Source organism: Sminthopsis crassicaudata, chromosome 3 (assembly GCF_048593235.1).
Source record: "Sminthopsis crassicaudata isolate SCR6 chromosome 3, ASM4859323v1, whole genome shotgun sequence".
NCBI lineage: Eukaryota > Metazoa > Chordata > Mammalia > Dasyuromorphia > Dasyuridae > Sminthopsis > Sminthopsis crassicaudata.
The window spans coordinates 488,480,934-488,508,929 of record NC_133619.1 but is presented as its reverse complement, the minus strand read 5'-3'; the positions used below and the strand labels follow the sequence as shown (position 1 = coordinate 488,508,929).

General features: G+C 36.1%; 1 protein-coding gene across 1 annotated transcript; it reads left to right on the top strand.

Moving 5' to 3' along the window:
* Positions 1–283: 283 nt before the first annotated feature.
* LOC141563108 (potassium-transporting ATPase alpha chain 2-like) lies at positions 284–27,725 on the top strand. The gene is made up of 23 exons (XM_074303738.1): positions 284–521; positions 1,868–2,026; positions 4,348–4,407; positions 5,661–5,864; positions 6,417–6,530; positions 6,926–7,060; positions 7,423–7,540; positions 7,842–8,110; positions 8,959–9,157; positions 9,334–9,443; positions 12,222–12,356; positions 14,192–14,384; positions 15,161–15,336; positions 16,915–17,051; positions 21,206–21,356; positions 22,527–22,695; positions 22,807–22,961; positions 24,135–24,258; positions 24,932–25,077; positions 25,463–25,596; positions 26,513–26,614; positions 27,065–27,156; positions 27,285–27,725. The coding sequence occupies exons 1-23, from the start codon at positions 513–515 to the stop codon at positions 27,311–27,313; spliced, it is 3,120 nt and encodes a 1,039-aa protein (XP_074159839.1). The 5' UTR covers positions 284–512; the 3' UTR covers positions 27,314–27,725.
* The last annotated feature ends 271 nt before the right edge of the window (positions 27,726–27,996 follow it).

The window sequence follows — 27,996 nt, the reverse complement described above, 5'->3', positions numbered from 1 at the left end:
CTTCTAGATATTGCTTTAAATTAAGGTTTTATTCTTGCTCATGTGAGGGGATGGAAATTAAAAATCAATTTGAAGGAAAGAGACCTCTTTCCTTCCTCCCTCTACTTTTTATCCCCAAGAAGTCCTGGACTCCAGATTCTGTATCCTTAGGTCAAGAGATCCACCTATCTGTAGTATTATTCCCTGCACCTTACAGAATGCAGAGAGCAGATTGGACCTCAGAGATAATAATGGGAGGGGACCAGCGATTGCTTTATAAGAAGGAAGGCATGGGACACTTCTTTGCAGGGAGCAGTACACTCAACTTACCAGGATGTCATCCCATAGCTAACACTAGGTTTGTCCTCAGGACTGGACAACTTTCCTACTCAAACCTTTGGATTCCTGTGACCTGATCGCCGAACTCTTTGGAGCTCTCTTGAGTTGCGGCTCAGTTCCTTGAATTTTCCACTGCTCCCTTGCCCAGGACAGCACCATAAACACCCCAACTCGGACTCTCAACATCTACATTCATGGGCAAGGTATGTATTGTGTTGCACTCTATCTCAAACCCTTACTCCACAGTTGGGCTGGTCAGGGAAAACAGGGATTAGGTAAGTGTGGTAAATTGGTGCCCTTTCACTTGCCTACCCCACCTTAAGGATACTTTATCTTTATCTAGAAAAAACAATAAAGTCCCAAAGGTTGGGAAAGGCAAGGGAAAATGAGGGATGGGGGATTCTACAAAGTGGAGAAGGCAAGGAATAAGGGATTGAAATCTGTTCATTAGAATCTCTAGGTCTTCTGGTTTTATTAGTTTCTTCAGAGCTGAAAAAGATTATTCCCATATCAATTTCCCCAGCCCAAGTATCTACAAAAGTAATAAAAAAAAATAAATAAAAAAAAAAAAAACCAACTTCCAAGCTTAGTATGACTATTTAAGCCCAGATCTGTTATGAGAAGGAGAGAAAAAAGAATAAATTTACCTTGGGAAACTTGATAACTGGGAAGAGCTGGAGGAGATGAGTGGAATCATGGTCCTGAGGAGTTGCTGCCTTCTTTTTTAACTTCTCCAATTCGCCTTTCCTAGGTCCCTTTTCTCCTTTGGATTTCATAGTAAAATCTTAACTTCTAAACTGGAATTTTTTTTTAGTCAAAGGAAAGCATCTGAAGGATCTGGGACACCTTAAATAAGATAATATTTATAAAGGTCTTTTGAAGAGTCCCTGATACATAATATTAATAAAAGCTTGTTCCCTTCCCTTCATTGGAAAGTTTGTGTGGAGTTAAGGAACTATGTTTTTTTCTAATCTAGCCTAAGATTGGAATATCCTGCCAAAACTTTCGGCAATGTATCTAAACATCCATTTAAAAGAAATGTTGCTGTAAAATGTATGGGATTGCCTGTCATCTGGGAGAGGGGGTAGAGGGAGGGAGGGGAAAATTTGGAAAAATGAATACAAGGGATAATGTTATTTAAAAAAATTACTCATGCACATATACTGTAAAAAATTTTTATAATTATAAAATTAATAAAAATAAATAAAAAATATGCTGTGAGTCTATAAGTTGGCCCAGTATCTTAAGAAGTAGCAAAGAAATCGTAAGGTCTTACTTAAGAAGAGGGAAGAAAAAGGAAGTGGCCCTCAGGGCTGAAAAGGAAAATTATTTTTTTGTGCATACTTCAGATACTTACCATTGTCCACTTATCTTTTCTTCTCTGGGTAAGTAGCTGAAAGAAGGGGGAGAACAAAGAGATTTGTGCAGACTTGTCCTGATACATTCCTTCTTTTTCCCTACTTCCCCAATTTTGATTAGCTTGTCCTCAAAGACCCCAGCTCCACAAAAGACCAGTGATACTGATACTAAATCTTTGCTTCCATTTCAGAAAAAATATGAAATTTACACTATTGAGATCAGTGAAAAAAACACTGAAAAAACAAACGTTGAACCATCAGACAAGGGTGATGGCAAAGGAAAGAGAAAGGAGGGCTTGAAACAATGCAAGAAGGACCGCCAGAAAGAACTCAAGCAAGAAATTGATCTGGTCAGTTATCCTAAGCAATTGTCAGCACTTTTCCTAAGTTTCTCCTATTTTTGTTCTGCCAAAGGCTCACATGATTTAGAGGTAGAATTGAATCTAACAATCATCATTTTGTAGATGAGGAAATTGAGGCACAGAGACCATCTTCAAGTAGTAATTGGTAATCAAAATTAAAGTCACTATCACCCAAACCTCAAATTAAAGCCAGTGTTGTTTTGTTAATTACACCATCTTATCCATAGGAAACAAAGTCTTCTTCTGCCCTTTGTAGATACCAGAAAAAGAAAAACAATGTCTGAGGTATTTTCTTTTTATTTTCTCCATTTACCTGTAAAATAATTTTTTCTTAATTTTTAAATTTTTGAGTTCCAGATTCTCTCTCTTCTTCTGTAGAAACCTGCCTTCATTGAGAAAGCCCATGTGAAGTTATGCAGAACATTTTTGTAAAAGTCATTGCAAAAGAAAACACACACACACACACACACACACACACACACACACACACAAAACATACTAAGAAAACCCTCAGAAAGAAAGCAAGTTAAAAAAAAAAAGTATGCTTCAGTCTGTATTCAGACACAGTCAGTTCTTTCTCTGATTATGGAAAGCATTTTTCACCATATGTCCTTCAGAATAGTCTTGGATCATTATATTGCTGAGAATAACAAAGTCATTCACTGATCATCCCAAACTTTGCAAATATTATATTCATAGTACATTTCACTTTGCTTGAGCTCATAGTCTTGCCAGATTTTTTTGGTAGTATCCTATTCATCATTTCTTATAGTATAATAATATTTCTTCATAATTACATAATTATTCAACCTTTCTCCAATTGATGGGCATCCCCTCAATTTCCAGATCTGAGAAAAAAAAGCTGCTATAAATATTTTTAAACACATAAGTTTTTTTTAAATCTCTTTTGGAATTCATATCTAATAATAGTATTGCTTGGTCAAAGGATATGCATGATTTTATAACCCTTTGGGCATAGAGCATATCTTTTGGTCATTTGTCAATTGGGGAATGTCTCTTTCTTCTTTTAATAAATTTTATTCATTTTTCTATACATTTGAGAAATTAGGCCTTCATAGAGAAACTTGCTTTTATAATTACTATAATTGTATCCCACCCCCACTCCCATTTATTATGTTCTCCCTTCTTTTCATAATGTCCCTCCCCAGAAGTGTTTTGCTTCTGACCAACATGCCCTCTCTTCTATCACCCCTCTCGGATCCCTTTTCCCTCCTACCTTCTGCAAGGTAAGATACATTTCTATAATCATATCAAGTATGAATGTTATTTCCTTTTTGAATCAATTCTGATGAGAGTAAGTTTCACTCAACTCCCTCTCTTCCTGAGGTTTTGTTTTGTTTTGTTTTTACCTGAGAAATTTTGAAAATTAAAAAAAAAAAAAGGTAAATGTACTTGTACAACTAGCTGGGGCCCTGAGATAAGAGTGCTAGCCCTAGAAGTACTAAGATTCATCTGGCCTCAGAAACTCAAGAGCTCTGAGACCCTGGTGAGTAAGTAGTTTAACATGTGTTCTTCTCAGTATCTTAATCAGCACAATGAAGATAGTAGAACTAACCTTCCAGGTTGTTCTGATATAATAATTGTAAAATATTTAGCAAAAGTCTGGTACATAAGGAAGAACTACTTAAAAGTTAGCTATTATATTAACTTTGTGATATGTTAAAATTAGGTTGATGTAATCTTTTCCTGGAGGCCATCTTTACTAAATGGTTTCTGTATTCTGCATGAAATCCTTATACTGTAGATTTAGTTATCTTAATCAGAAAGATCATTCATGTATAGTTTCAGTTTAAAGTAAGGGAAGAAAATAAATGATTTTTCATTTTTATAGTAGTTGTGACTGGGTAAGAAGCTAATTGAGTTTTGGTTCATTCTGCTTTAAAATAGAAGAATTACAGAGGGTGGAACAAAGAAGGGTATATCTTTTCCTTGTGGGGAATGGTACACTGAAATCTAAATAGAGAATTGCCAGCATGGAAAATAGCTCTACTTTTTGTAGATGGGATCTCCTGGTAAATCTAAACTTTTAGCTACCTGGGGCAATGAGAGGGTTAGTTACTTGCCTGTGGTCTAATTACACAATCAGCAGTTGGGATATCTGAAGCAAGACTTGGACTCTGGTCATCTATGACTTCCAAGGTCCATTCCTGCTCTGGGATTCGATGGCCTGAATCCAGCTTTTTCCCATTGTTCCAATGACTGGTGAGAAATACAATAACTTAATTTAAGCTGCTTCTCAGTCACATGAGAATGTAAATTCTTTCTCTATTTTTCCTTTTGAATTTTAGGATGACCACAGACTAAACACTAAGGAATTAGAAAAGAAGTATGGAACGAACATCCTTCAAGTAAGTCACTGAAAAGGTGAAGGACCGATATTAGGGACTTGCTCCTCTTTCTGGGAGGGGGGTGAGAAAAGTTGGGAAACACTATTAGTGTCAATAACTAGCACCTTAGAGGAAAGTTAGTGTCCCAAGTGTCTTTGTTTAGATGCTTGATGATCTGGTTCTCCTTGATGTCCCTTGACTAGGACACAGGCTTAGTTATCAATAAGGGGATCCCCTAAATGATGGAAAGGATGTAATGTCCCTGGTAAAGAAATAGACTAGCTAGTGAGTTGTATCCTCATTCAAAAACACATTAAACATGTATGTTACCTGTAGACAGAGACTTAAAAGTGAATAAAATATAATTCTTCCCCTCAATGTTTATATACTATCAAGAGAGAGGAGATGGTTACCATATACACAATAATAATAATAATAAAGACATGTATTAAGTACAAGGGAGGTATAATCAAAATTGCTTGAATAGTCCATGACAAAAATAAATAATCTAGAGTTCACATTAGGCTAAGGGGACGAGGCAATAGTTTTCCAAAGTATGTAAAATGTGAGGTTTTGAAGGATGAAGAGGATTTCAAATTTGGGTATGATCTAGGGTAAATATAGAAAAAAAGAACTTAGTAACACCAATTATTGAGAAGTTTTAGAAGATTTTTGTTGCTTTTGTTATTTTTTTGTAGTTGTTGTTGTTGTTTGTTTGTTTCTTTTTTTCTCAGAACTATTTTGATTTTAGCCCTGGTAATTTTAGAAAAATCATAGATCTAGGGTTAGAGGGAAAAACACTCAGGGGCTTTCTAACTCAACCTGCTAATTTTATTAAAAAAAAAAAAAAAAAAAAAAAAAAAAAAAGGTTAAGGACCAAGAAGATTGTAATTTGTTGAAGGCCCCAAGTTGGTATCAGAGGCAAGATGAGAATCCAGGTCCTTTGACTCTAGGACTTCACCCATCTTGTTTTGATTTCTTCTCTGTAAATCCTCACTCTTCTGCCAAGAAAAGATATTTTCTCCTCTTTACATAGACATGCAGAATAGCTCTTTGGGAAAATCTAAATTAATCTTTTCCTTGGGCTGAAAAAAACCCTCAAAGATAAAAACTGTAAAATACTTAGAAGCTTCACAAAATTAAGATTTTCACTCCAAGTAGAGGGATCCTTCCATGCCCCAGCAAAAACAAAACAAAAATCCCCACCCTTTAAAGTTCTGCAGCTAGGAGACTAAAAGCTACAACATCGATTTTTCTTGGCTTTCCTTTTTCAGGGTCTCACTAACATAAAAGCTGCAGAAATCTTGGCTCGGGATGGCCCCAATGTCCTTTCCCCACCCAAAGAAACTCCAGAAATCATCAAATTCCTCAAACAAATGGTTGGTGGATTCTCCAGCCTCTTGTGGGCAGGAGCTGTCCTGTGTTTCATCGCATACCTGATAGAGTTTTCAAAGGATAACTCTGCTTCCTTGGACAATGTAAGTGCCTAAAAAGCTTCTTGAAATGGTTTTGTGATTGGTAGTTGTCATAGAAAAGATACCAGAGGCTAAAGGTTCTCATGGCCAGAGCCTTGGATTGTCAGAGAAGTGGAATTCAATATTGATTCTGCCAAGGAATCACTCTTGAGTTGGGGTCCAGTTGTTAGACTTCTCCAGGCTGTGGTTTCTACTTATATAAGATAGGAGGTAGAGATGGAGCTGTAATGATGGCTGCTGTTTCTGTGCCACAGAGATGAAACAGGAAAGCATCATGAGTTGCTAAGGAACAGAAGTTCCATATCCCTGAACTCTAATCTCATCCTCTCAAGTCCAGCTTCCTCTTTTCTTAGTTTAGCAAGTGAAGCATTTAGGGAAACCTTTAGGAGATTCATAGGACCTGACAACCATAATGTATGAATGAAATGATCCCCCACTGATCTATATGCAAATTTTGGGCACCTAAGTTATGTTATGATAGATTTTCACTCTGAGGCACCTGGTTTATTGTGAGTACAGATTTTCTGACATAGTTCCCCTTTCCTATTTTTGAAGGTCTATTTAGGTGGTGTGCTTATTGTGGTAGTCATCCTCACTGGGATGTTTGCTTATTACCAAGAAGCAAAAAGTACCAATATCATTGCCAGCTTCACTAAAATGATTCCTCGGGTAAGTAGCTCAAAATTGTCTTGTCTTGGTAAACACCACTTAATTGCTACTTTTTTTTCCATGATACTTCCTAGCTACATGATGTTAGGGTGGTTCCTTAACTTCTTCTGGACTCTGTTCTCAAGTGTAGAATGAGGGTAATGGACTTGTTGGACTAGCTAAGATACTGGATTTTGATTTATTGTTACTGTTAAATCTAATATTGTTCCCAGTATCTATAACTAGCATCAATTCCTATATTTAGTTGTTTCCCTCCTCTCCCTCTGTCTCTGTCAAATCTACAAACTATGCCAAATCTTCTCTTGATGTTTTCTAGTCCTCCTCTGCATTATAGAGTCCTTTACTCTACTTGCTTTGTTAGGATTTGAAGTTTCTTTTTCATTTTCATTTCCCAGAACGCTCTTGTCATCAGAAATGGAGAAAAGAGGGAGATCCCTGCAGAGCAGCTGGTTTTAGGAGATATTGTAGAGATTAGAGGTGGAGACCAGATTCCTGCAGATATCAGAATCCTGACCTCACAAGGATGTAAGGTAAGCATTAATGCAGTATTCCCTCTAAGGATAATTGAATCTGGTCCTACTTTCTGTAATCTATTGACCCATCCAATAGTACTATATTAAACTAAAGGGGAAAGACAGCCAAAGTGTCTAATTCTAGACATTTCTCAAATCTCTCATGAAATTACTTTGTAGTAGTTGGTATAAATTTTATGCTTACTATAAATGTACATGTTTCTTTTACCCTCCACCCCCCTACACACACACTTAATAGAATGGAATATTTTTCAGGGTAGTGCTTTTATTTTTTTTAGAATCCCAATACTTTAGACTGTGTCTTCCATATAGTAGATAGTTAATAAATTTCTATTAAGTGTAATTTTATTCTTTCACAGGTAGATAATTCATCTCTTACTGGTGAATCAGAGCCTCAGTTTCGCTCTTGTGAGGTTACTCATGAGAATCCCTTGGAGTCGAAGAACATTGGCTTTTATTCCACAACTTGCCTAGAAGGTAGGTCTGGTGGAATATATGGAACAAACATTCCATAAAAAAAATTAAGTTTTCTCTACTCTTGGACTACTTCTTGGACTGCTGTCCACTACTTCATACAAAATGTGTTTTCCCTAAGGAAAAATAAAAAGAATTATACCCAAAATTCCAACACTTGATCTAATATTTTATATTTATTCAGATCAGGACAATGCCCACCTAGTAGTCATATCAGGTCAGAGAATGAAGACAAAATCTCAAACAGTCTATACGCCTTATAGGCAAATCCTCCTGGAATGTCATCCATATACTTTCTTTCCAGGAACAGCAACTGGAATGGTCATCAACACAGGTGACCGTACCGTCATTGGAAGAATTGCCTCACTAGCTTCATCTGTTGGGCATGAGAAGACACCAATTGCCATTGAAATTGAGCATTTTGTCCATATTGTAGCAGGGGTAGCTGTTTCCATTGGTATTGTATTCTTCATCATTGCCATATGCATGAAATACCGGGTCCTAGATGCTGTCATCTTCCTCATTGGCATCATTTTGGCCAATGTACCAGAGGGTCTGGTGGCCGCTGTCACTGTAAGTCCATGATGTCATACCTATGTCTCTGATTTGATCTTTATATTCCTAACAGAATATACAAGCCCCAACATGAGTTGGCATATTAACAAGTTATTTCAGTATTTCAAAGTAGATTAACTTCTCCACTGGCAGGCAAAACTTAAATGTCTTAAATATATATTGGTTGTTAGAAAAGCATATAACATTGTTTTACATAGGTCCAATATTAGAATCTAAGATCATTAACACACAAATTTCCCTTAAAAGGAGATCTCTAAAATAATCTTTTGTATATGTTTCTCTGCTCTAGTTTTACCTTGAAGCAAAATGAAAGCAGTCTCTGTGTTGATCTCTTACCTTTATCTGACCTAGACACTGAGGTGTAGAAGATGTTGAACTCTAGTGTGTATTTAATAACATATACAATAGCTCCTTGAAGATCTAGAGGATGAGATGAGTGTGTTAGGAGTTCCATTTGGGCAAAAGTCTTTGCAGACAGCTCCTTCCAATTTTTCTAGAAAGAGACATAGTTGCTTAAGGTGAACAAGATCAAATGGTGATTTTCATCCATATGGTACAGTCATATTGATCTTTCCTTTACAATTAATTCATTGTGGATCACTTTATTCAAAAGAGGAAAGAATCACAATTAGGTTTTTGTTTTTTTTAAAAAGAAAAGCTTCTTGGCATTCAACCAATATAAATATGCTGATTTTCTATATAACAACTATTTATTTACCCTCCTTCATCTAGTCACAAATATTGAGCATGGTTTTTTATAAAAGATAGGTCAAAGTGAGATCTCTACAGAAATAATTAACAAAAGCTCATTTCACTGGGGATTATATTTCTTCTTCCATTTCTAGGTGAGTCTGTCACTGACAGCAAAACGGATGGCCAAGAAGAACTGTCTGGTGAAAAACCTGGAAGCAGTAGAAACTCTGGGTTCCACCTCCGTCATCTGCTCTGACAAAACTGGGACCCTAACACAAAACAGAATGACTGTGGCCCATCTGTGGTTTGACAACAAGATTTATCAGGCTGATACAAGTGAAGATCAAAAAGGTGAGGTTTTGGAAATAATATCAAGGTTGTGGGGCTGAGCATGGGAAACTACTGCCAACCCTGATGGACTGAGCAGGCTGTTTCTGAGATTTATTTGGACACTATGGATACTCAAAGTCTCTCTTTTCTACCACAATAGACTTCTGTATGTCATCATTCTTTGTCTTGCTTTCCAGACCAGATCTTTGACCAAAGTTCTGCAACCTGGACTTCCTTATCCAAGATTGTAATGCTGGGCAACCGAGCTGAGTTCAAATCAGGACAGGAAAGTGTCCCCATCATGAAGGTAGGGATTATGTTTTCCTAGGTATGACATCAAAGCCAATCTTCAGGTGATCTTGCTGTCTTTCTTCCCTTTCTACTATAGATAAGAGCAAGTTTCAATTGCCCACATGTTATCTAGCCAACTAACAAAGAAATACCTTGTTCCATTCCACTTGGGTGTGTAGAAAAATTGGAAAAACTGGAGGTCAAAAAAATACTGATTTCAGGTAGTAGGTTGAACAAGAGTCATTGTAGTTCCTGATAAATCCAATACCAAATTAAAGGAAATTTTATGATCTTGTTCTCTTGTTTTGAAACAATGTATGTCTTATTTGTTTCTCAAAAGTGCAACTCATTCAAACCATTTATTCATCATTTATTAAGCACTTACTATATGGTAAGCTCTAGGGCAATCAGACATACATAGTGCTGGCCTTTGAAAACTCATGTTCAACTGGGAGAAAACTACATGCACAAAGATAAATATGAAAAGTAATTAAATGAGAAACACCAGCAAATTGGGGATAGAGAAACATTTCTAGTTATGAGTCATTCTTGGGATGAAAGTTGTAAGGAGTAAAGAGTAACAAAAAGTAGGAGATGAAAGTAATTAGGTAAGAAACACTAGCAAATTGAGGATAGGGAAACATCTCTTGTGGTTTGCTCTTGGGATGAAAACTGTAAGGAGCAAAGAGTAACAAAAGGCAAGATTTGGGGAGAAAGTGAATATCATGCATGAGAGACAGATGGCCTGTGCAAAGAACATGGGAAAGAGAATGATGCTTAAGGGGAGCTACAAGCAGTCCATTTTAGCTATGGTATTATTTAACTAGCCAGAAACAATAGATAGGTTAGAAAACCAGATTATGAAGGGCTAATTATGAAGGTTTATATTTGGTCCTAGAATGCAACAGGAGGGAAGGAATCTTGAACAGAGGCGCAACAAGTAAATATTCCTTTCTATAGCAGGTTTCTTTGTTTGCTTTCTGTTCACTTCTTAAATTTCTTTCTTAAACTCTTTCTGCTTATCTCTGATCTTCTGTATCTCATTATCCAAACTCCATCCAACATTCTATGCCACTTTCTTCATTCCAGTCCCCTACTCAAAGTTTCAGCCTAACTCCATCTTTTGCAAGGTTCCCTCTGGAATTCCTGTTCTATAGGTATCAAACTTACCTTCCACCTTAAATTTATTCCCCTCACATTCCTGAGTCTTAAGCAGTTTTAATAAGAGGAATATTTGAAATATTTGAGACCCTTAATTGAATGGAATGCCCCAAATAACTCTGAAATTGGAGAGCAGATGCAACTCTGCATTAGTATATGGAGTTGTCTTCACCAATAAAGGTACCAATTGATCAGATCAATTGTAGGGCTATTCTTCTCATCCAAGATAAATGTGTGAACCCTTATAGCTTTCAATGTATTTCATTCTCTCTTTATCTCACCATGTAAAAACTTTCTTGATTTCTCCTCTTCCTTTCCCCACTCTGTTTTCTGTTGTCTCCCTCACTTCTTTTTATCTATTCCCTAAGCTATCAACTCTATGCTGATGCTCTCCAGATCCTGATATTCCATCCTATCTTAGGTCCAGTCCTATCTCTATTATTCAAACAAATGATTACTAGTCATTGCCATTTGACCAAGCATTGGAATCTAGCTTGAACACATGTCCAAACCGAACTCAATTTCTTTCATTTTCTCAGAGTTTTAAGAATCTTAAGGATCACTTACTTCAATCAGTTTATATAATGAGAGTGGAAATTGAGCTCAGAAAGGTTAAAACTCAATCAAAGATATCGAACTCATCATTGTCAAGAGACAAGAAAAACCTCAATTTGCTAATGTCTAATTTTAGTTCTCCAATTTTTGTAAAACACTTGGCTACTCTTATTATTTTTATGCTATTTTGTTCTCTCCAAGTCAGTGTCCTCTTCCAATTTTCCTGAATATCAATACCACCTTCTGCCTACTGCCTAAACCTAAAGATTGGAGTTTTTCTTTTAATTTTTCCTTGATTTCCCATATCCATAGAGTGACTGTAAATGTCTTTTCTCTTCCTTTTAAAATGTCACTCATTTAAAACTTCAGTTCTGTCCTGATTATCTTTTCCTAGATTCCTAGAGCAGTCACTGAATTGAGCTTCTAGATCTTAGTTTCATACTGAGGTAATTCTTCCTACATCCCACTGTTAGGCTTTTACTTAATTTTTTCATCTGCCTCTTCTGTTTACTCTTCAATGATTCATTAGTCTTTTTACACTATTAATGTTCTGCCTGGTTTTTAAGCTCTTCTTTACCACAACTCCATTTTGTCTTATCTAAATTTGTTTCTCCACTGTTTTCAGCTTAAGTCTGAACTGTTTCATTACTAACTGATTGACAACATGCCATGCTTTTTATTTTTTTCTCTGTGATTCATTAATGGTTTTTGCCTTTTTAAAAATCTTTATCCTTTTATCCATTCTGGTGTTTCTAGGCCTAGCACAAGTGATTCATGATAGGAAACCTCTCTACCTCAACTTCTCTGGGCCTTAATGAGCTGGTCTTTCTTTAAACGTACTTATTGTCTAGACAATGAAGTTTCAAAGTTTAACCTTATTATCTTGTTTTATTCATTTATATTCTGTCTTCAATTAGATTATAAACTCCTTGAGGGCAAGCATCTTTTCCCCTCTCTCCTCACTACTTGAAGCACATGGCATGTATTCAAAAATAGAGGTTAATTTTAAATGACATGGAAGAGCCACACTGTGATTACAATTTGATTTGTTTTATTTGTTTTTGTGAAAAATCTCCAGAAAATAGTGATGGGAGATGCCTCAGAAGCTGCCCTCCTGAAGTTCTCAGAAGTCATAATGGGTGATGTGATAGAAAGAAGGAAAAAAAACAGAAAAGTGGTTGAAATCCCTTTTAACTCTGTCAACAAATTCCAGGTGGGTTTTACCTTATTTCTTAGCCTGAGCCTCGTGGTGTTCTTACCTGTAATTATTGAATGTCTCCGCAGATTTAGAGCCTTGGCTACTTTGGGCTGTTTTCCCAGAAGCACAGTAGGTGAAGGAGAATAGCTAGAAAAGCTAGGACATAGATCCCCTTGCAAAAATTCATTCATTTCTACTGTTTTAGTTTCTGGTACAGAGGGATTTGAGCGTCTCTAGGTTTTTGTTGCTTAGTTACTATCAGAGGCACTAAGGGAATTCTTTTTCTTCAGTTTTGAAGACCAAAGATATAACAGGTGATGTCTTGACTTGTTTGTGAATTGGATTTAAATAAGGCACAATTGCACAGAGTCATCAGCCTCACCCTCTCTTCCTGAAGGAAATGCAGTAATAGGACAAAAGACTAAATGACTGGCAATGGGGAGCTCACTTTCAGAGGGACTGCCTTATTCCAAAAATCAGAAAAGTAATCAAGCTTCCATCAAATTAGGTGTAAACAAATAAATGCCCTTTCTGATAGTATGTGAGGAAACCATGAAGGTTCTAGATTCTATTCTAAGCATTTGAGGTTCTGGTTTCCCATGCTGTCTTTTTGCCAATATCTCAGGAAATCAGCCTTGCAGCAGTTAGTATACACATTTAATTCATAAGGAAACTTAAGTTGCAAGCTAAAATATGAAATAAACAAACACAATAATCTTGAATGTAAGGTTTTTTCTGCAAGTTTAACTATCTATTTATCCTTGTACTTAGCAAAAAGCATTGCACAATTAGTACTTAATAAATGTTCGTTGAATGGAGAAACTAACATAATTGCATAGGAATTTCTCTAACATTAGATTTTAAAATTAAATACAAATAAAATCACATCACTTCAGGAGTGTCCAAAGGCTGACTCCTTCTATCCCCTTCATGGGTAGAAGAATGAATTGGTATGGGAACAAAAACCATTCATCAGAGTCTAAAGTATTAGGAACTTTTAGTATGAGAGAAAAGCCTATTTAGTGTTAGAAATTTCACTAGTGACTGTCTTGTTCAGGCTGCAGCAAAGTGGAATTGTGCCATAAAGTATGGCATCCTTCCCCTCACACAAATATAAATGTCCTCTTTGACCTCCTAAAATATAATCAAATGAGGTTTGATGGTTAACATGGCAGCACAGTTTTTCTATCAGAATACACCTGTGTAAGAATCTCTTCATTGAGGGTGATTTGAAAAGAAAGAGACTCAGGCAAATGTAACTGTGCTGAAAACTAATACAATTTAAGTCTCTGGTTCCTGAAATTTTTTTTAAACCTGAAGTACATAATTCTGCCCTAGTATGAAATTCAGGAAAATTTGTGCCACTATTTAAAAAGACCTCTCTTTTTCTTTAGAGAGAGGTACTGCTTCAGTTTGGGTCTCTTTACTTCTCATGAAACTCCAGGCTGCAGCTTTATAGGGGCCAAGTGAGTCTAGTGGGAGACACTAGAGATCACTGTGAGTCTGAATAGCTTGTCATTATAAACTTTGAGAAGTAGTGTTGGATTCAAACCTTACCTCTGCCATTTACTACCTATGTGGCCCAAGTGAGGCTATAAAATGAAGAGCTGGACTACATGGTCTCTAAGGTCCCTTGCAGATCTAGCTCCTTGATCCCATCAGTAGAGGAGACTAGAATGTACACTAAGGGCATTGATAGCCTCTTCTTTTCACGTAAGGACAGTTATAATGTATAAAGAGCAAGAGGTGATTTTCCTTCTCCAGGTATTGACTATATCTCTTGAGGTCTCTTAGAAGTGACAATAAAAGTGACATGCCCCATTTAACATTCATTTAATTACTTCCTCCAGCTCTCCATTCATGAAACAGATGACCCTAATGACAAACGCTTCCTCTTGGTGATGAAAGGAGCCCCTGAGAGGATCCTGGAGAAATGCAGCACCATCATGATCAATGGCCAGGAGCAACCTCTTGATAAAAGCTCAGTGGAGGCTTTCCAAGATGCATACATGGAGCTAGGGGGATTAGGGGAGAGAGTGCTGGGTAAGTTCCTCTGGGAAGATGACAGAGAAAGGACCACTAACTACTACCACATAAAATTTTTATGTTGAAAAAATGAACAAGTTTGTCAAAAACAGTAGATGGTGATACTAAGGAAAAGAAATAAATTGGTGGGCTATATTTTCTAAAGGACAATAGAATTTGTATTTGGGAAAGCATGTTCGATGCTTAAACACACTAAAAGTGCTTCAAGAATTCCTGATTTCATTAATGATTCCTCTAATGCAGAAACTATCAGGAAAATCATGAATTTTTGAATGAATGTTCTATACTTTTTTTAATGGTATAAAACTGATTTTTATTAGTGGGGGCATTCCCAGCATAGAAACTTCCTTTTTTTTCTTTCCTGGCAAAATTCTATTATTATTTCTTTTAAACAGTAGATCTCTTTAACCCAAGTAGGATGGCTTTTAGGAGCTTTCAAGTGCAGGTTTTAGTTTCCTTATGTGTAAGATTGAAGAGATTAGATTAATTGATGAGTTATGTCTCTTTCAGCTTAAAAAATTTATGATTTCATAGTATAATTTTTTAACTGTTTGACTTTTACAATATCCTATAGCTAGATAGATACTTCTTGTGATGAGCAGAGGATTTCCACAAATATCTGCTATATATTTTCTGAGGAAGGTCCAGAGAAGAAAAAGCATTTTGACACTTTAATGTGCTTGTATGGTATGGAAGCACAGTGCATCTCATTTCTTATTTTCTTCCTGTTCTTATTGATTCCTTCTCCTGTGTATTCCCTATGTCTATTCCAGGTTTCTGCCATCTTTACCTGCCAGAAGATGAGTTTCCAGATACCTATTCTTTTGATGTAGAGACCATGAACTTTCCCACTTCTGACCTCTGCTTTGTGGGGCTGATATCACTGATTGATCCCCCCCGATCCACTGTCCCTGATGCAGTCACCAAGTGCCGCAGTGCTGGTATCAAGGTAGAGTTCTTTTTTCCTACTTCTGCGTGCTTCACAGATGAGAGAGATTTTTCCAGGAAGTTTCATTTGACAATAAATCATCTCTACAAATTCCATTTATTTCATTTTCCTTTTTATATGAGAGGCATCATAGAAGAAGGAATAAGAGCTGGTCTCAAAGCCAGGAAGACCTGAGTTCCAGTCCCTCAGACATGACAGACTCAAGTCTTTCTCCAACACATGCTGGCTAAGTGACCCTAGACACTGATAACCTCCTAAGGCTATGCACAACTTTCTGAGATCTTAAGTTGCTTAAAAGGTGCCAATCTGCAATGGAAGTAGAGGGCATTTTCTCATCCATAAAATTCTGGTCCAATCTCAACATTTACACAATGTTAAGAGTTATGGTTTTTATTTTTTTCCCAAGAAAATTTTTTAGAATTTTTTTACATTATTACAGTTTTTTAAACTTTCAAAGCATATGCATAGAAAATTTTCAACATTCACCCTTGCAAAACCTTGTTCCAAATTTTTTCCCTCCCTTCTCTCCATACCTTCCCATAAACAGCAAGTAATCCAGTATAGGTTAAACATGGGCATTTCTTCTATACATAGTTCCACAATTATCACTCTGTGTAAGAAAAATCAGATCAAAAAGAAAAAAATGAGAAAGAAAACAAAATGCAAGCAAACAACAACAAAAAAATGAAAATATTATGCTGTGATCCACATTCCATCCTCACAGTTCTCTCCCTGGGTACAAATGGCTCTATCACCGACCATTGGAACTGGCTTGAATTACCTCATTGTCAAAGAGAGCCACACCCATCAGAATTGACCATCAATCTTGTTTAGCATTCATTTTTATAAGATTTTGACTTTCAAAGTTACCTCCCCACCCCCACTTCCAAAGATGGGAGACATTTTGATGTAGTTTATACATGTGCTATCACGTAAAACATAATTTCATATTATTTATAGCTGTGAAAGAAGAAACAGAAGTGAACCCTCCCAAGAAGGGAGTTTACTGGCTAGATTTCTTTTTAAAAGACCAATCCTTAAACCAAAAGCAATCTGATTTTCATTGACCACCAGTAGGTGCTAAGCCAACCCCATTTGGTCTTTGTTTGGGTCCTAATTGACTCAGATTGCATGTAAATAGCAATTATTCCTGCTTTGGCTAGAAATCCTGAGTGTCTTTCCCTCCCAGGTTCATTTATTCATTCATTTATTTATTTATATTTTTCTGGAATAGATGAAAGAGGAAATTCTTTACTTCAATGGCTACCTGGCCTTAATCACTGAATGGGTGCAACCTCAATCAAACAGACCTGTTGAAGATCTTAGTTTAGGACAAGGTTTCCCATTTCATCCGGAGCTAACGCTATTCATCTTGATCTATATTTTGCCACTGGACTCAAATGGTTCTGGAGAGAAAAGTGAGGCAGTTGATCTTGCACAGCCCCGCTCACTCAAATCCAATTCACTTACAGGTCATGGCATCCCCTCTCCGATGGCATGATCCTGGTAAGACTGAAGGACAAACAACAACAGCTAGGCCTGCTTCTTATTGGTTTTATCTTTTCCCCCCAATTTTAGGTTATCATGGTGACAGGTGATCATCCAATTACTGCCAAAGCTATTGCCAGAAATGTGGGGATCATTTCAGCTAATAGCGAGACTGTGGAAGACATAGCAAAACGTCTTAAAATTCCTGTAGAACAAGTTAACAAAAGGTAAGAACAGTGATAATGTAACTTTTTTATGCTAGAGATATTTTATTTTCTCAGTTACATGTAAATATTTTTTTACATTTCTTTAAAACTTTGAGTTCCAGATTCCTTCTCCTCCATACTCCCACCCACCAACTGAGAAAGTGCATGTGAAATTATGTAAAACAGATAGTTTTTTTTAATGTCAAATTGCATTAAAAAGTCAAGTTGCAAAAAAAAAAATAGATTCCTGTCCCTCCCCCCCTCAAAAAAAAAAACTCTCAAGAAAAAGAAAGTTTTAAAAAAAGTATATTTCAATCTGATTGTGTCTAATCAATTCTTTCTCAGGTTATGGGTAACATTTTTCATCATAAGTCCTTCAAAGTAGTCTTGAATCATTATTGTTGAGAATGGCAAAGTTATTCAAAGCTGAACATCCCCCAACATTGCTATTACTTTACACAGTACATTTCACTTTGCTTGAATTCACAGAAGACTTTCCAAGTTTTTCTGAGAGCATCCTGCTCATAATTTCTTATAGGATGATAGCATTTCATCATAATCACTCCCCCAATTTATTCATTCTCCAATTGATGGGCATTCCCTAAATTTCCCATTCTTTGCCTTGAGAAAAGAGATGCTATAAATATTTTTGTACATATAGGTCCTTTTCCTTTTTAAAAAAATCTTTTTGGGGGATTCATACCTACTAATGATTTTGTTAGTCAAAAGATATGCAAGATTTTATAGCCCTTTGTACATAATTCATAGCTTTTGATCATTTATCAATTGAGGAGTGCTTCTTTTTTTTTTAATTGACTTAATTCCCTATATATTTGAGAAATGCGACCTTTAGCACAGAAACTTCAATATTCTTTTCATAATCGCTATTTATAACTGTATCTCCCTCTTGCATTTATTTTCTCCTTTCACCCTGTCCCTCCTCAAAAGTGTTTTGCTTCTGATCACCCCCTCCCTCAATATACCTTCTCTTCAATCATCTTCCCCCCTTTTTGTATTCTCTTTTACTCCTACTTTCCTGCAGTATAAAATAGATTTCTATGCCCATATTAAGTGTGTGTTATTTCCTCTTTGAGCCAATTTTGATAAGAGTAAACTTCACTAACTCCCCCACTTCTCCATTATTAAAACTTTTTCTTGTCTCTTTTATAACATAATTATGACATTCCACTTCTACCTTTCCCTTTCTCCCAATATGCTCCTCTTTCTCCCCCTTAATTTTATTTTTTCTAACAGCCATAAAAATAAGAAAGTTCTTATGAGTTACATATATCATTGTTCCATGTAGGAATGTAAACATACAAACTTTATTAATGCCTTTATGATTCCCCTTTCCCGATTACCTCCTTATGTTCTCCTGAGTTCTGCATTTGAAAATCAAATTTTCTATTCAGCTTTGGTCTTTTCATCATGAATGTTTGAAAATCTTCTATTTCATTGAATAACCCATCTTTTCCTATGATGGATTATACTCAGTTTTGCTGGATAGGTGATTCTTGATTGTCATTCAAGCTCCCTTGCTCTCCAGAATATCATATTACAAACCTTCTGATACCTTTAATGTAGAAGCTGCTAAATCTTGTGTTATCTAACATGGTGACATCATTTTGGTCCTCTTTAAGAATGAAAGACAATAGCTAACTAACTAATTAATCTTAATTAATATGTCTTTCTAAAAGTCCTGTTCCACCATATCCCTCAGTTTTCTCACTTCTCTAGAAGACTTCTAAACCTCTTCAGATTTTATGTGTGTGTGTTCGGATTTTATATCTATGTATATAGTTTCTTCTTCAACCCAGGCAAAAGTAAAGTTCTAGTATTACCAGCCCTCCACCTTCCCCTGCTTCCTCTGTATTAGTTCTTCCTTATACACCTCATTTTTATGAGAAAGAAATTATCATTCCATTTTTTAAGCTTTTCCTACTCAATTTTACTTTTTTAGAATCTATATACAATTCAGCCTTTCTTCCAAACTATCTTAGTAATGATAATAGTATTTAGAATACTATTACTAATGATAACAAACAATTCCTGATATTAATAACATTTTCATATATTATAAATAAACCATCTGACCTTAATCAGTGGCTTATAATTTAGTCTTTAATGATTTCCCTTATGTTCTGGATCTATTATATTGAATTTTTCTTTGAGTTCTGGTTTTTTTGTTATAAATACCTGAAAGTCTTTCAGTTCATCAAATATTCATTTTTTCCATTTAGGATTGTTCCCAACTTTGCTGAATAAATTGTTGTTGCAGCTCCTTTGCTATTAGAAATAGGTTTTAATACTCATGGTCTTTACTGTGAAAGCTGCTAGGTCTCTTGAAATCCTGGTTGTTTTTCTGCAGTTTTTAAATTGAGGTTTTTTTCTTCTCTTCTCTTTAATTTGGGAATTTTGAAACTTGGCTGTGACATTCTTCTATGTTTTCTTCCTACAATCTCTGTTAGGTGATGACTGATGTATTCTCTTTATTTCTACTTTACTTTCTTGTTCTAAAACTTCAAGGCAATTTTCCTTAATAATTTCTTGTACTTTTGTATCCAGATTCTTTTTTTTTTATCATAACTTTCAGATAGTTCTGTTCAAATCTGTTCTTCAGGTCAATTATTTTTCTAATAAGATGTTTTACATTCTCTTCTATTTTTTTCTAGTTTTATTATATATTGATGTCTTAGATCATCATTCAATTGTATTTGCCCATTCTAGTTTTCAAGGACTTATTTTCTTTAAGATTTTTTTAATCTCTTTATCCAATTGGCAATCTTTTCATAATTTTCTTGACTTGTTTTTATTTTGTCTTTGTTTCTGACTTTCAGTTGTTCTCTTGTTTCATTTTTGAATTAAAAAAAAATTCTTCGAAGATTTCTTTTGGGAAAGGGCAGCAACATGCATAGTAGAAAGAGCACTGGCTCTGGAGTTAGGAGGACCTGGGTTCTAATTTGACCTCAGACTGTTAGCACTTCCTGTGTGACCCTGGGCAAAGCACTTAATACCAATTGTCTCAGAAAAAAATGGGGGGGAGGGGTTGTGAACATTTGATGTTACCATTTATGGTAGGAGTGTTTTGTTTTGTTTTTTAAAACCTCATTTCCTTTCTCTGAATATGAAGCCAGATTTTTTTTTTTTTTTAACATCAAAGTACCCATCACTGGTCAGTTTCTTTTTGCTTGCTCATTTTTATTTTTAATTTGTCCTATTTTATTTTTAGCAACTTAATAATATTATTATTATTATTAAGTTTTATTTTGGCATTGTGGACAATATTGTTCCAGGCTTCAAGTCCTATTGTTTTCTGAATTCTGCCCAGGGACTCCTTTCTTCCTCCTTTAAGTCCCAGTCTCGCTGTCTGGAATATGTTTTTGCTCCCTGTGGGTATCACACTTAGAGGACTGGTGTTCACTCCACCTCGCCCACAGTCACAGCCCAGGATCATATTTGGTCAGCATGACTAGGATTGACTTCTGAAAACGGCAGGGCATCCCTCAATCTTCCCCTCCTCAGCATCTGCTATTATTTAGTGAAAATGTGTGAAGTAAAAAGTTCTGGGGTGAAAGCTCCTCAGATGAAGTGTCTTTTTTTTTTTTTTTTTTTTTAAATGGTGACACAATAGAGTTAAATGGCTTGCACAAGGTCACAGCTAGTAGGCGGCAGCTGTGTTTCTGAGGCAGGAGTTGAACTCCTGAGTCCTCCTGACTCCAGGGCCAGTACTCTATCCACTGCGGACCTCCCTGCCCTATTTCACCCATTCAGGAGATGAAATTTCTTGAGGCCTGATTTGTTGACTCAGTGGAATCAGCCTAGAGATGTACATTTCACTCGGGTTAAATCTCAGCCCCTCATCTTCTCTGAAGTCCTTTCAAGTTGTCCAAGAACAACTATTTTACCCTTTAGTTTTTGCTGTTCTATATAGTTATTTTTCCTTTAAATTGTGGAGAAAATCAAGATATCTGAAAATTTCCGACTTATTTCCTGTTTTCCCAGAATACATTCTGAGCTTCTCTGTTTTGCAACAGAGCATTGGGAGCATTAGTGAAGAAGTGAGGGGCTAATCACTGTTGGAGTGTTGTTACCTATAGGACTTTCTAGATCAAGGAGAATCCCTCAGTATTAGCGCTATCCTTTCAGCTTACTGGGTTTTGCTCTGGCCCTTCTAGGGAAGCCAAAGCAGCTGTGGTAAGTGGAATGGAGCTGAAGGAGATGAGCCCAGAGCAACTAGATGAACTCCTGACCAATCACACTGAAATTGTCTTTGCAAGGACATCTCCCCAGCAGAAGCTGGTCATTGTGGAGGGCTGTCAGAGACAGGTGAGTGCTTGGGGAGGTAGAACTCAGTACTATGCCTGGCATATGCCTGGTGCTTAATAAATATTTGCTGATTGACAGGTATCATGTGAGTCGAGATTAGATACCTTCAGATTACTATTGAGCCTGAGGGGAAGCTTTATCATAACAGAAAGCTCTTTCCCAAAACACTGTTGCTGTTCCTTCACTAGGCTCAGGAAAAGAAAAGGCTAGTTCTTTCCAAAAAATTCAATTCAATTCTACAAGCACTCATTAACAATTTATTATGTTCTAGGTACCATACCAAGTTTTGGAAGTACAAGGACAAAATTACTCTTTTGTGAACTTAAATTGTGCTTATATTTAAGTTTTTTCAACTAACATTACTATTTTTCTTTTTCCCACATCCTCATATTGAGGGAGAAAAGAGTCAAAAGAGAAAAACATAACATCTATAAATATGTATCATCAAAAAAGCCAGATTTCCTCACTAACTATATTCAAAAAATGTCTCATTCTGGACCTTGATTCCATCACCAAATGTCTCATTTTGGTCCTTAATTCCATTAACTCTATCAGGAGGCTAGGTAGCATGCTTCATCATCAGTCCATTGGAATAATGGTTGATCATTGTATAAATGGCATTTTCCAGTGTTGTTTGTCTTTACAAATTTATTATAATATAAATGATTCAAATTCTGCTTTTTTCACTCTGCATCAGGATTCTTTGAAATGATCTCTTTCATTATTTCTTACAGCACAATAGCCATTACCTTCATATACCATAGCTTTGGCTTGAATCTGTTACAGTTTGAAGAAGATAGTGGCCCATATGATTGTCATTCTCTAAATATGATTTTTCTGTTGTTAAGTAAATCCTACCTGTGGAGATAAATAATAAAGGTGATCTTGTAGTCAATATTTTATTAGTATACCTAGAGATACCTCTCTCTATTCTCTGTCATTTTATCATTCACCTTTGTTGGTTTAAAAAGATATTGCTTGGAGACTTATTACTCTTGTTTTTCACTCCACAAGATGATATGACCCTTTACCTCAAAAATGGATTCTTGCAGAACATGTTTTCCTAACTTCCAGAGCAGATAGAAGCTATTGTTTTATCAATACCCCAAAATTTGGTTACTCCTCAAAGTTTCAAGATTTAAAGTTTTGAATCTCAATGTGTTCTTTTAGAATGCTATTGTTGCAGTCACAGGGGATGGTGTTAATGATTCTCCAGCCCTTAAGAAGGCCGATATTGGAATTGCCATGGGTTGTGCAGGCTCTGATGCAGCAAAAATTGCAGCAGACATGGTATTATTAGACGACAATTTTTCCTCTATAGTGACAGGTATAGAGGAAGGTAAGTAAGGTCCCTTGCATACAAAGAATATCTTAGACATGCTCTTACAAATGGTTGATTTAACCTCTTGGTTTGAGAGTTATTTGTCTGACAAAAACATTCTTTTCATAGGTCGCCTAATTTTTGACAATCTGAAAAAAATCATTGCATTCACCCTGACCAAAAACATCGCAGAGCTTATCCCTTTCCTGATCTTCATTATTGCAGGGGTTCCCCTGCCCATCGGTACCATAGCCATCTTGTTCATCGACTTGGGCACTGACATTGTAAGTAAATTTCAGAGGAACTAAGGAATCAAGTAAATATAGCATCAAGTGCCATAAACTTTTGGGACTGTTTTTCTTTTTCCTTCTGGTTTTTCCTTCCCTTGAAAATATTTAACTTGTTAAGAGATTAATAATCAACACTCTTCTGAATTGAGTTTTCCAAACCATTCCATTTACTTTATCAGCCAAAAATGTGTACAGTGCCTGTTTCTCAAGTTCATTATCCCTAAATTAGGGATAATGATCAAGGATCACAGTTGAAGCTACCACCAAAACAGTTTGTCCAATGTTTAGGTTCCCAGACATGTTTAAGAGATCCAAGAAACATGGTAGGCTATAGCCCCCTAATTAATCCAGGGCTCTATTCTCAATAAAGAATCATTATGGTGTTTTCTAAGACTTCTTAAATATCTTAAATATAAAAGACTGTCTTTACATCTGGCAGTTTCACTAAATCTTCCCCACTTCAAGGAGGAAGCTACTTGTCTCTGAGACAAGTGATGGAGTAAATTAATAGAAAATGGAGAAAATGGCATTATTTACATTTTCAGGAATCTTCAGATCTAGTGACAAAAAGCTGAGCATAGGTCAATGTAATTTCTCTAATTTTCTCTGCATCTAAAATGAACCAAATTAATTCATAAGATCAATGCTCTAGAGCTGGAAGATTAGAGAGCATCCAGTTCAATCTCCAGTTCAATTTTATACATAAGGAAATTGCAGCCCAATGATCTGTACAAGATCATACCAAGTACCTTAATAAGAAGTAGAAATAGTATTTGCTCTCTAAATCCACAACTGATAATTCTTAACTAAAGAATAACCAATACTACTGAGGGAACATTATTCATGTGGCTTTGGAAAGCATGAATAAAGGTTATGTGGATAACAGAAATCAAAGAGGGAAAGGAAGGGAAGAGAAATAATCCTTGCCAATCCCTTGCCAACTTTCCTCTTTGTTCTCTACAGTTAGTAGTGTACTGAATTGCTCACATTTTGACAGGGTTAGAGATCAGTTTCTTTTTTTAAAAAATAGCAAATGGTTCTTGTTGCTTGAAGATTTGTTTCTTCCAGAGAGTTGGGATTTAGTTGTTCTCTTTCTAGTTATTCTATTTGCTATCTATCTGTTAACTGGCTGTGTTCTAAATACACCATCTTCTTTCCCCTCCATAGATTCCTTCCATTGCCTTAGCCTATGAGAAAGCTGAAAGTGATATCATGAGCCGAAAGCCACGCCACAAGAAGAAGGACAGATTGGTGAATCATCAATTGGCTTTGTACTCCTATTTGCAAATTGGTATGCTGAGGTCTAATTCATACTTGTCACTTCATTACCAAAGGTCCTTCCTTAAGCATTCAGAAACTATGTCTTTTTTTTTTTCTATTAAAGCTTTTTATTTTCAAAACATATGCATGGATAATTTTTCAACATTGACCCTTGCAAAACCTTGTTTTCTAATCCCCCATTTTTCCCCATCTCCTCCCCTAGATGGCAAGTAATCGAATATGTATTAAACATGGTAAAAAAAAAAATATATATATATATGTTAAATCCAATACATGCATACATATTTATTTTATTTTTTAAGTTTTTTATTTTCAAAACATATGCATGGATAATTTTTCAACATTGATCCTTGTATAGCCTTGTGTTTCAGTTTTTCCCCTCCTCCCCACCCCTTCCCCTAGATGACAAGCAACCCAATATATGTTGTACATGTTAAAAATATATGTTAAATTCAATATACGTAAACATTTATACAATTCTCTTGTTGCACAAGAAAAATCAGATAAAGGAAAGAAAATGAGTAAGAAAAAAAATGCAAGCAAACAATAACAAAAGAATGAAAATGCCATGTTGTAATCCATACTCAGGTCCCACAGTCTTTTTTTTTTTTTTTTTAATGGGTGGAGGAGAATTGGAAATAGAATGTCCAGAACTCATGTTCTACATGTCTTTTGTCTTATAGGAATCTTGCAATCTGTGGGAGGTTTCTTTGCCTACTTTACTGTCTATACAGTGCAGGGATTCAAACCTGACCTGCTTCTTTACTTAAGGCCATTATGGGAAAATGATAATCTTAACGACCTTGAAGATAGCTATGGACAAGAATGGGTAAGGGAGGTCAAAGTTTTAATCCTATTTATTCTCCACTCTATTTCCCATTTGACCTTGATGCTGACATATCATGCTCTATATTGCCCTAGTGATACTACCTTATTAGAATCAATGAGTGAATGAAAAAATTAACAAGCATTTGTTCAGTGGTGACTATGCACTAGATGGTGCACGGAGTACATGGAATACAAATACAATGAATAAAAAATAATTTATTATACACATACTAGAGTCTGCCTCTGCCCTCAATAACCTTACATCCTAATAGTGGAAGACTATACTTTAAGAAACTGATTTGTTGAGCAGTTTTCAGGGAAGAAAAGGGTACAACCATTTGGAAATGAAAGCATTGAAACCTATCCTCCTTTCTTATCATTTGCAGACAAGATATCAGCGAAAATACTTGGAATGGACTGGATACACTGCTTACTTTGTTGCAGTCATGGTCCAGCAAATTGCAGATGTAATCATCAGAAAAACACGGATAAACTCAGTTTTCCAGCAAGGTCTCTTCAGGTATCAACTATACTTCTCAAGGGCTTGTCATGTAAAGAGGGCAGAGTTCTGATAGCTCATCAGAGAGACTAATGTTAGGATACCTACCATGGGAAAAGATTGTTTGACAGGGTTCTGGATCATATTAGCCTGAAGGGCTTCAGTCAGCTAGTAAACATGTATTAAGTGCCCTACCTGTGCTGGCACTGTGCTAAGTAAGGCTAGGGCCACAAAGAAAGACAAATCTATATTCTGCTCTCAAATGAGACCATAGGCAAACAATTGTATACAAACAAAATAAATGCAGAATAAACTGGTGTTAAATGACAACTGGAAGGTACTAGCATTAAGGGGAATTGGGAAAGGCTTCCTACAGCAGGTGGGATTTCAGCTGGAACTTCCTTGAGGTACATCCAGTGAAAGTGACCAGAGATGGGACATAATCCATTTTGTATGATACTCAGCAGCAAGGAGATCAGTGTCAGTGGATCACAAAGTAGTATTTGGTAGTGTGTAAGGTGTAAGAGTACTGGAAAAATATGGGGGAGGGGATACATACATATGTACATAAACAGACACATTCACAAAAAACACATAAAATATTTATTTTATCTTGGATATAATGGGTAGCCACAGGAGCTTATTGTGGAGGATGGGGAAGGGAGGAGACAGTCAAAGGATGAAATAATGGGGGCTTAAACCAGAGTAGTGACAGTCTCAGAGAAGAAAAGGAAGTCTATAGATGTCATAAGGATTGAAATCAATAGGCCCTGGTAGCCAATTAGATCTGGAAGTGGAGTATAAGAGAATGACTTGCAGGTTGGGAGCCTGAGGAATTAAGAATTTGGGGCATTTCTCTACAATAATAGGGAAGCTAGGAAGAGCTAAGGAATAATCAAGTGGATAGAAAATCTATTCATGTTTACATTTCTTATAGAAACAAATATATCTTGGTTGGGATTGCATCTCAAATTATCATAGCAGTAATCCTCTCCAGTGGATTTGGAAGCATTCCTGTCCTGAATTTCACCACGCTCCGGTAAGTTATCTGCCCTACTGTGGGAAGGAAAAATGCTGGCCTCCTTCTGAGGAGAATTTTAACTTAGGGGACCAGGCTGAGCTAGGATGGGGATATCTAGATCAGAAGTAAGGTAGTATGGATTTAGATATCCCTATATGGAAATAGGATCACACAAGGTCAAGGAATGGAGATAAATGCCAACAGATCCAAAACCATATTTTCTTTAGAAAGATTTGAAGGAAAAAGCACACTTTATGTCCTCATCTTTGAGTATTCCCAGCTTTGCCTTTTAAAGAAAAGTGTTTTTTTCCAGTTTAGAAAAAGTCCTCTCTGCTTTGTATCCACCTGAATTTGTTGCAATTGTCAAGAAGGCAGTGAAGTTAATAGTCCCACCACCATTTACCTGAGAAGCTGGTTCTTGTCTTCTGATACACTTTGACTCTTGGCTTGACTCTATTTTATTTCCAGGATTCAGTATTGGTTTGTGGCAGTACCATATGCCATTGTCATCTGGCTATATGATGAGTTCCGAAAACTCCTAATCAGGCACTATCCAGGAAGTAAGTAATCTCAAAGATTCTGGATGTGGGTCCAGATTCGGAGACTCTACTGAGGTTTATTAAGCATTTGCTTTTTACATTTCTCACAGGCTCCATATTTCATATTGATTTTCTTTTCCCCCCTACAGGTTGGTGGGATAAGACCATGTATTACTGAAATTGTTCCCAAGATATTCAGTGTTCTCCAGTCATCTCTTCCAGAAAGTCTCCTGTGCAATGTGGATATCACCAAAATCCACACTTTTGAAGAAATTTGTATGAAATATTTTCAGTTAATCTATTGTAAAAATGAGATTTAGCTTTTTGTATAGACTATTTTTCTTTTGCACCTTGACCTCTGTCCCTCTTATTTTTTTAAATGTATAAATTTTAAAGGAAATAGAAAAGAAAAAGAAGAATTCATACATAAGTTTCCATAATGTTTAATACAATTGTAAAATGAATTCTCACACTGTGTATGAGACTTGAGTTTTTTGAAAACAAACTGGGCATGATCATGTATATCACAAGTCCTAGTGAACTGGTCTAGAGAGTCTATATTTTAAAGTAAAAAGTATTTTGTAAAATAAGAGTGTGACTGTGTTGTTCTTGGGCTCCCTGAGAAGGTTCTCTACTTCAGCTAGGAATGGATTTGAAAGCTACTAATTAAATTTCTTTCTGCGCTGAGAATAATGAAAGGAATAAAATATCAGTAAGCCATTTGGATAACTCCTTATTTTTGTCTCTCCCTTCTCCCAACTGATTCTTATACAGAGTATAGTGTGAATCACCATTATTAGGACCATTTTTGGAGTCTTAGATTAATTCCTCAGGGGCATGGGATCAGGGATTTTGCCAGAA

Excerpts from the sequence above, each read along its gene's own strand:
- LOC141563108 (XM_074303738.1), top strand. Across the intron at positions 21,357-22,526 it reads TGGAGGGCTGTCAGAGACAG|AATGCTATTGTTGCAGTCAC; the intron begins GTGAGTGCTTGG and ends GTGTTCTTTTAG. Across the intron at positions 26,615-27,064 it reads CTGAATTTCACCACGCTCCG|GATTCAGTATTGGTTTGTGG; the intron begins GTAAGTTATCTG and ends TTTTATTTCCAG.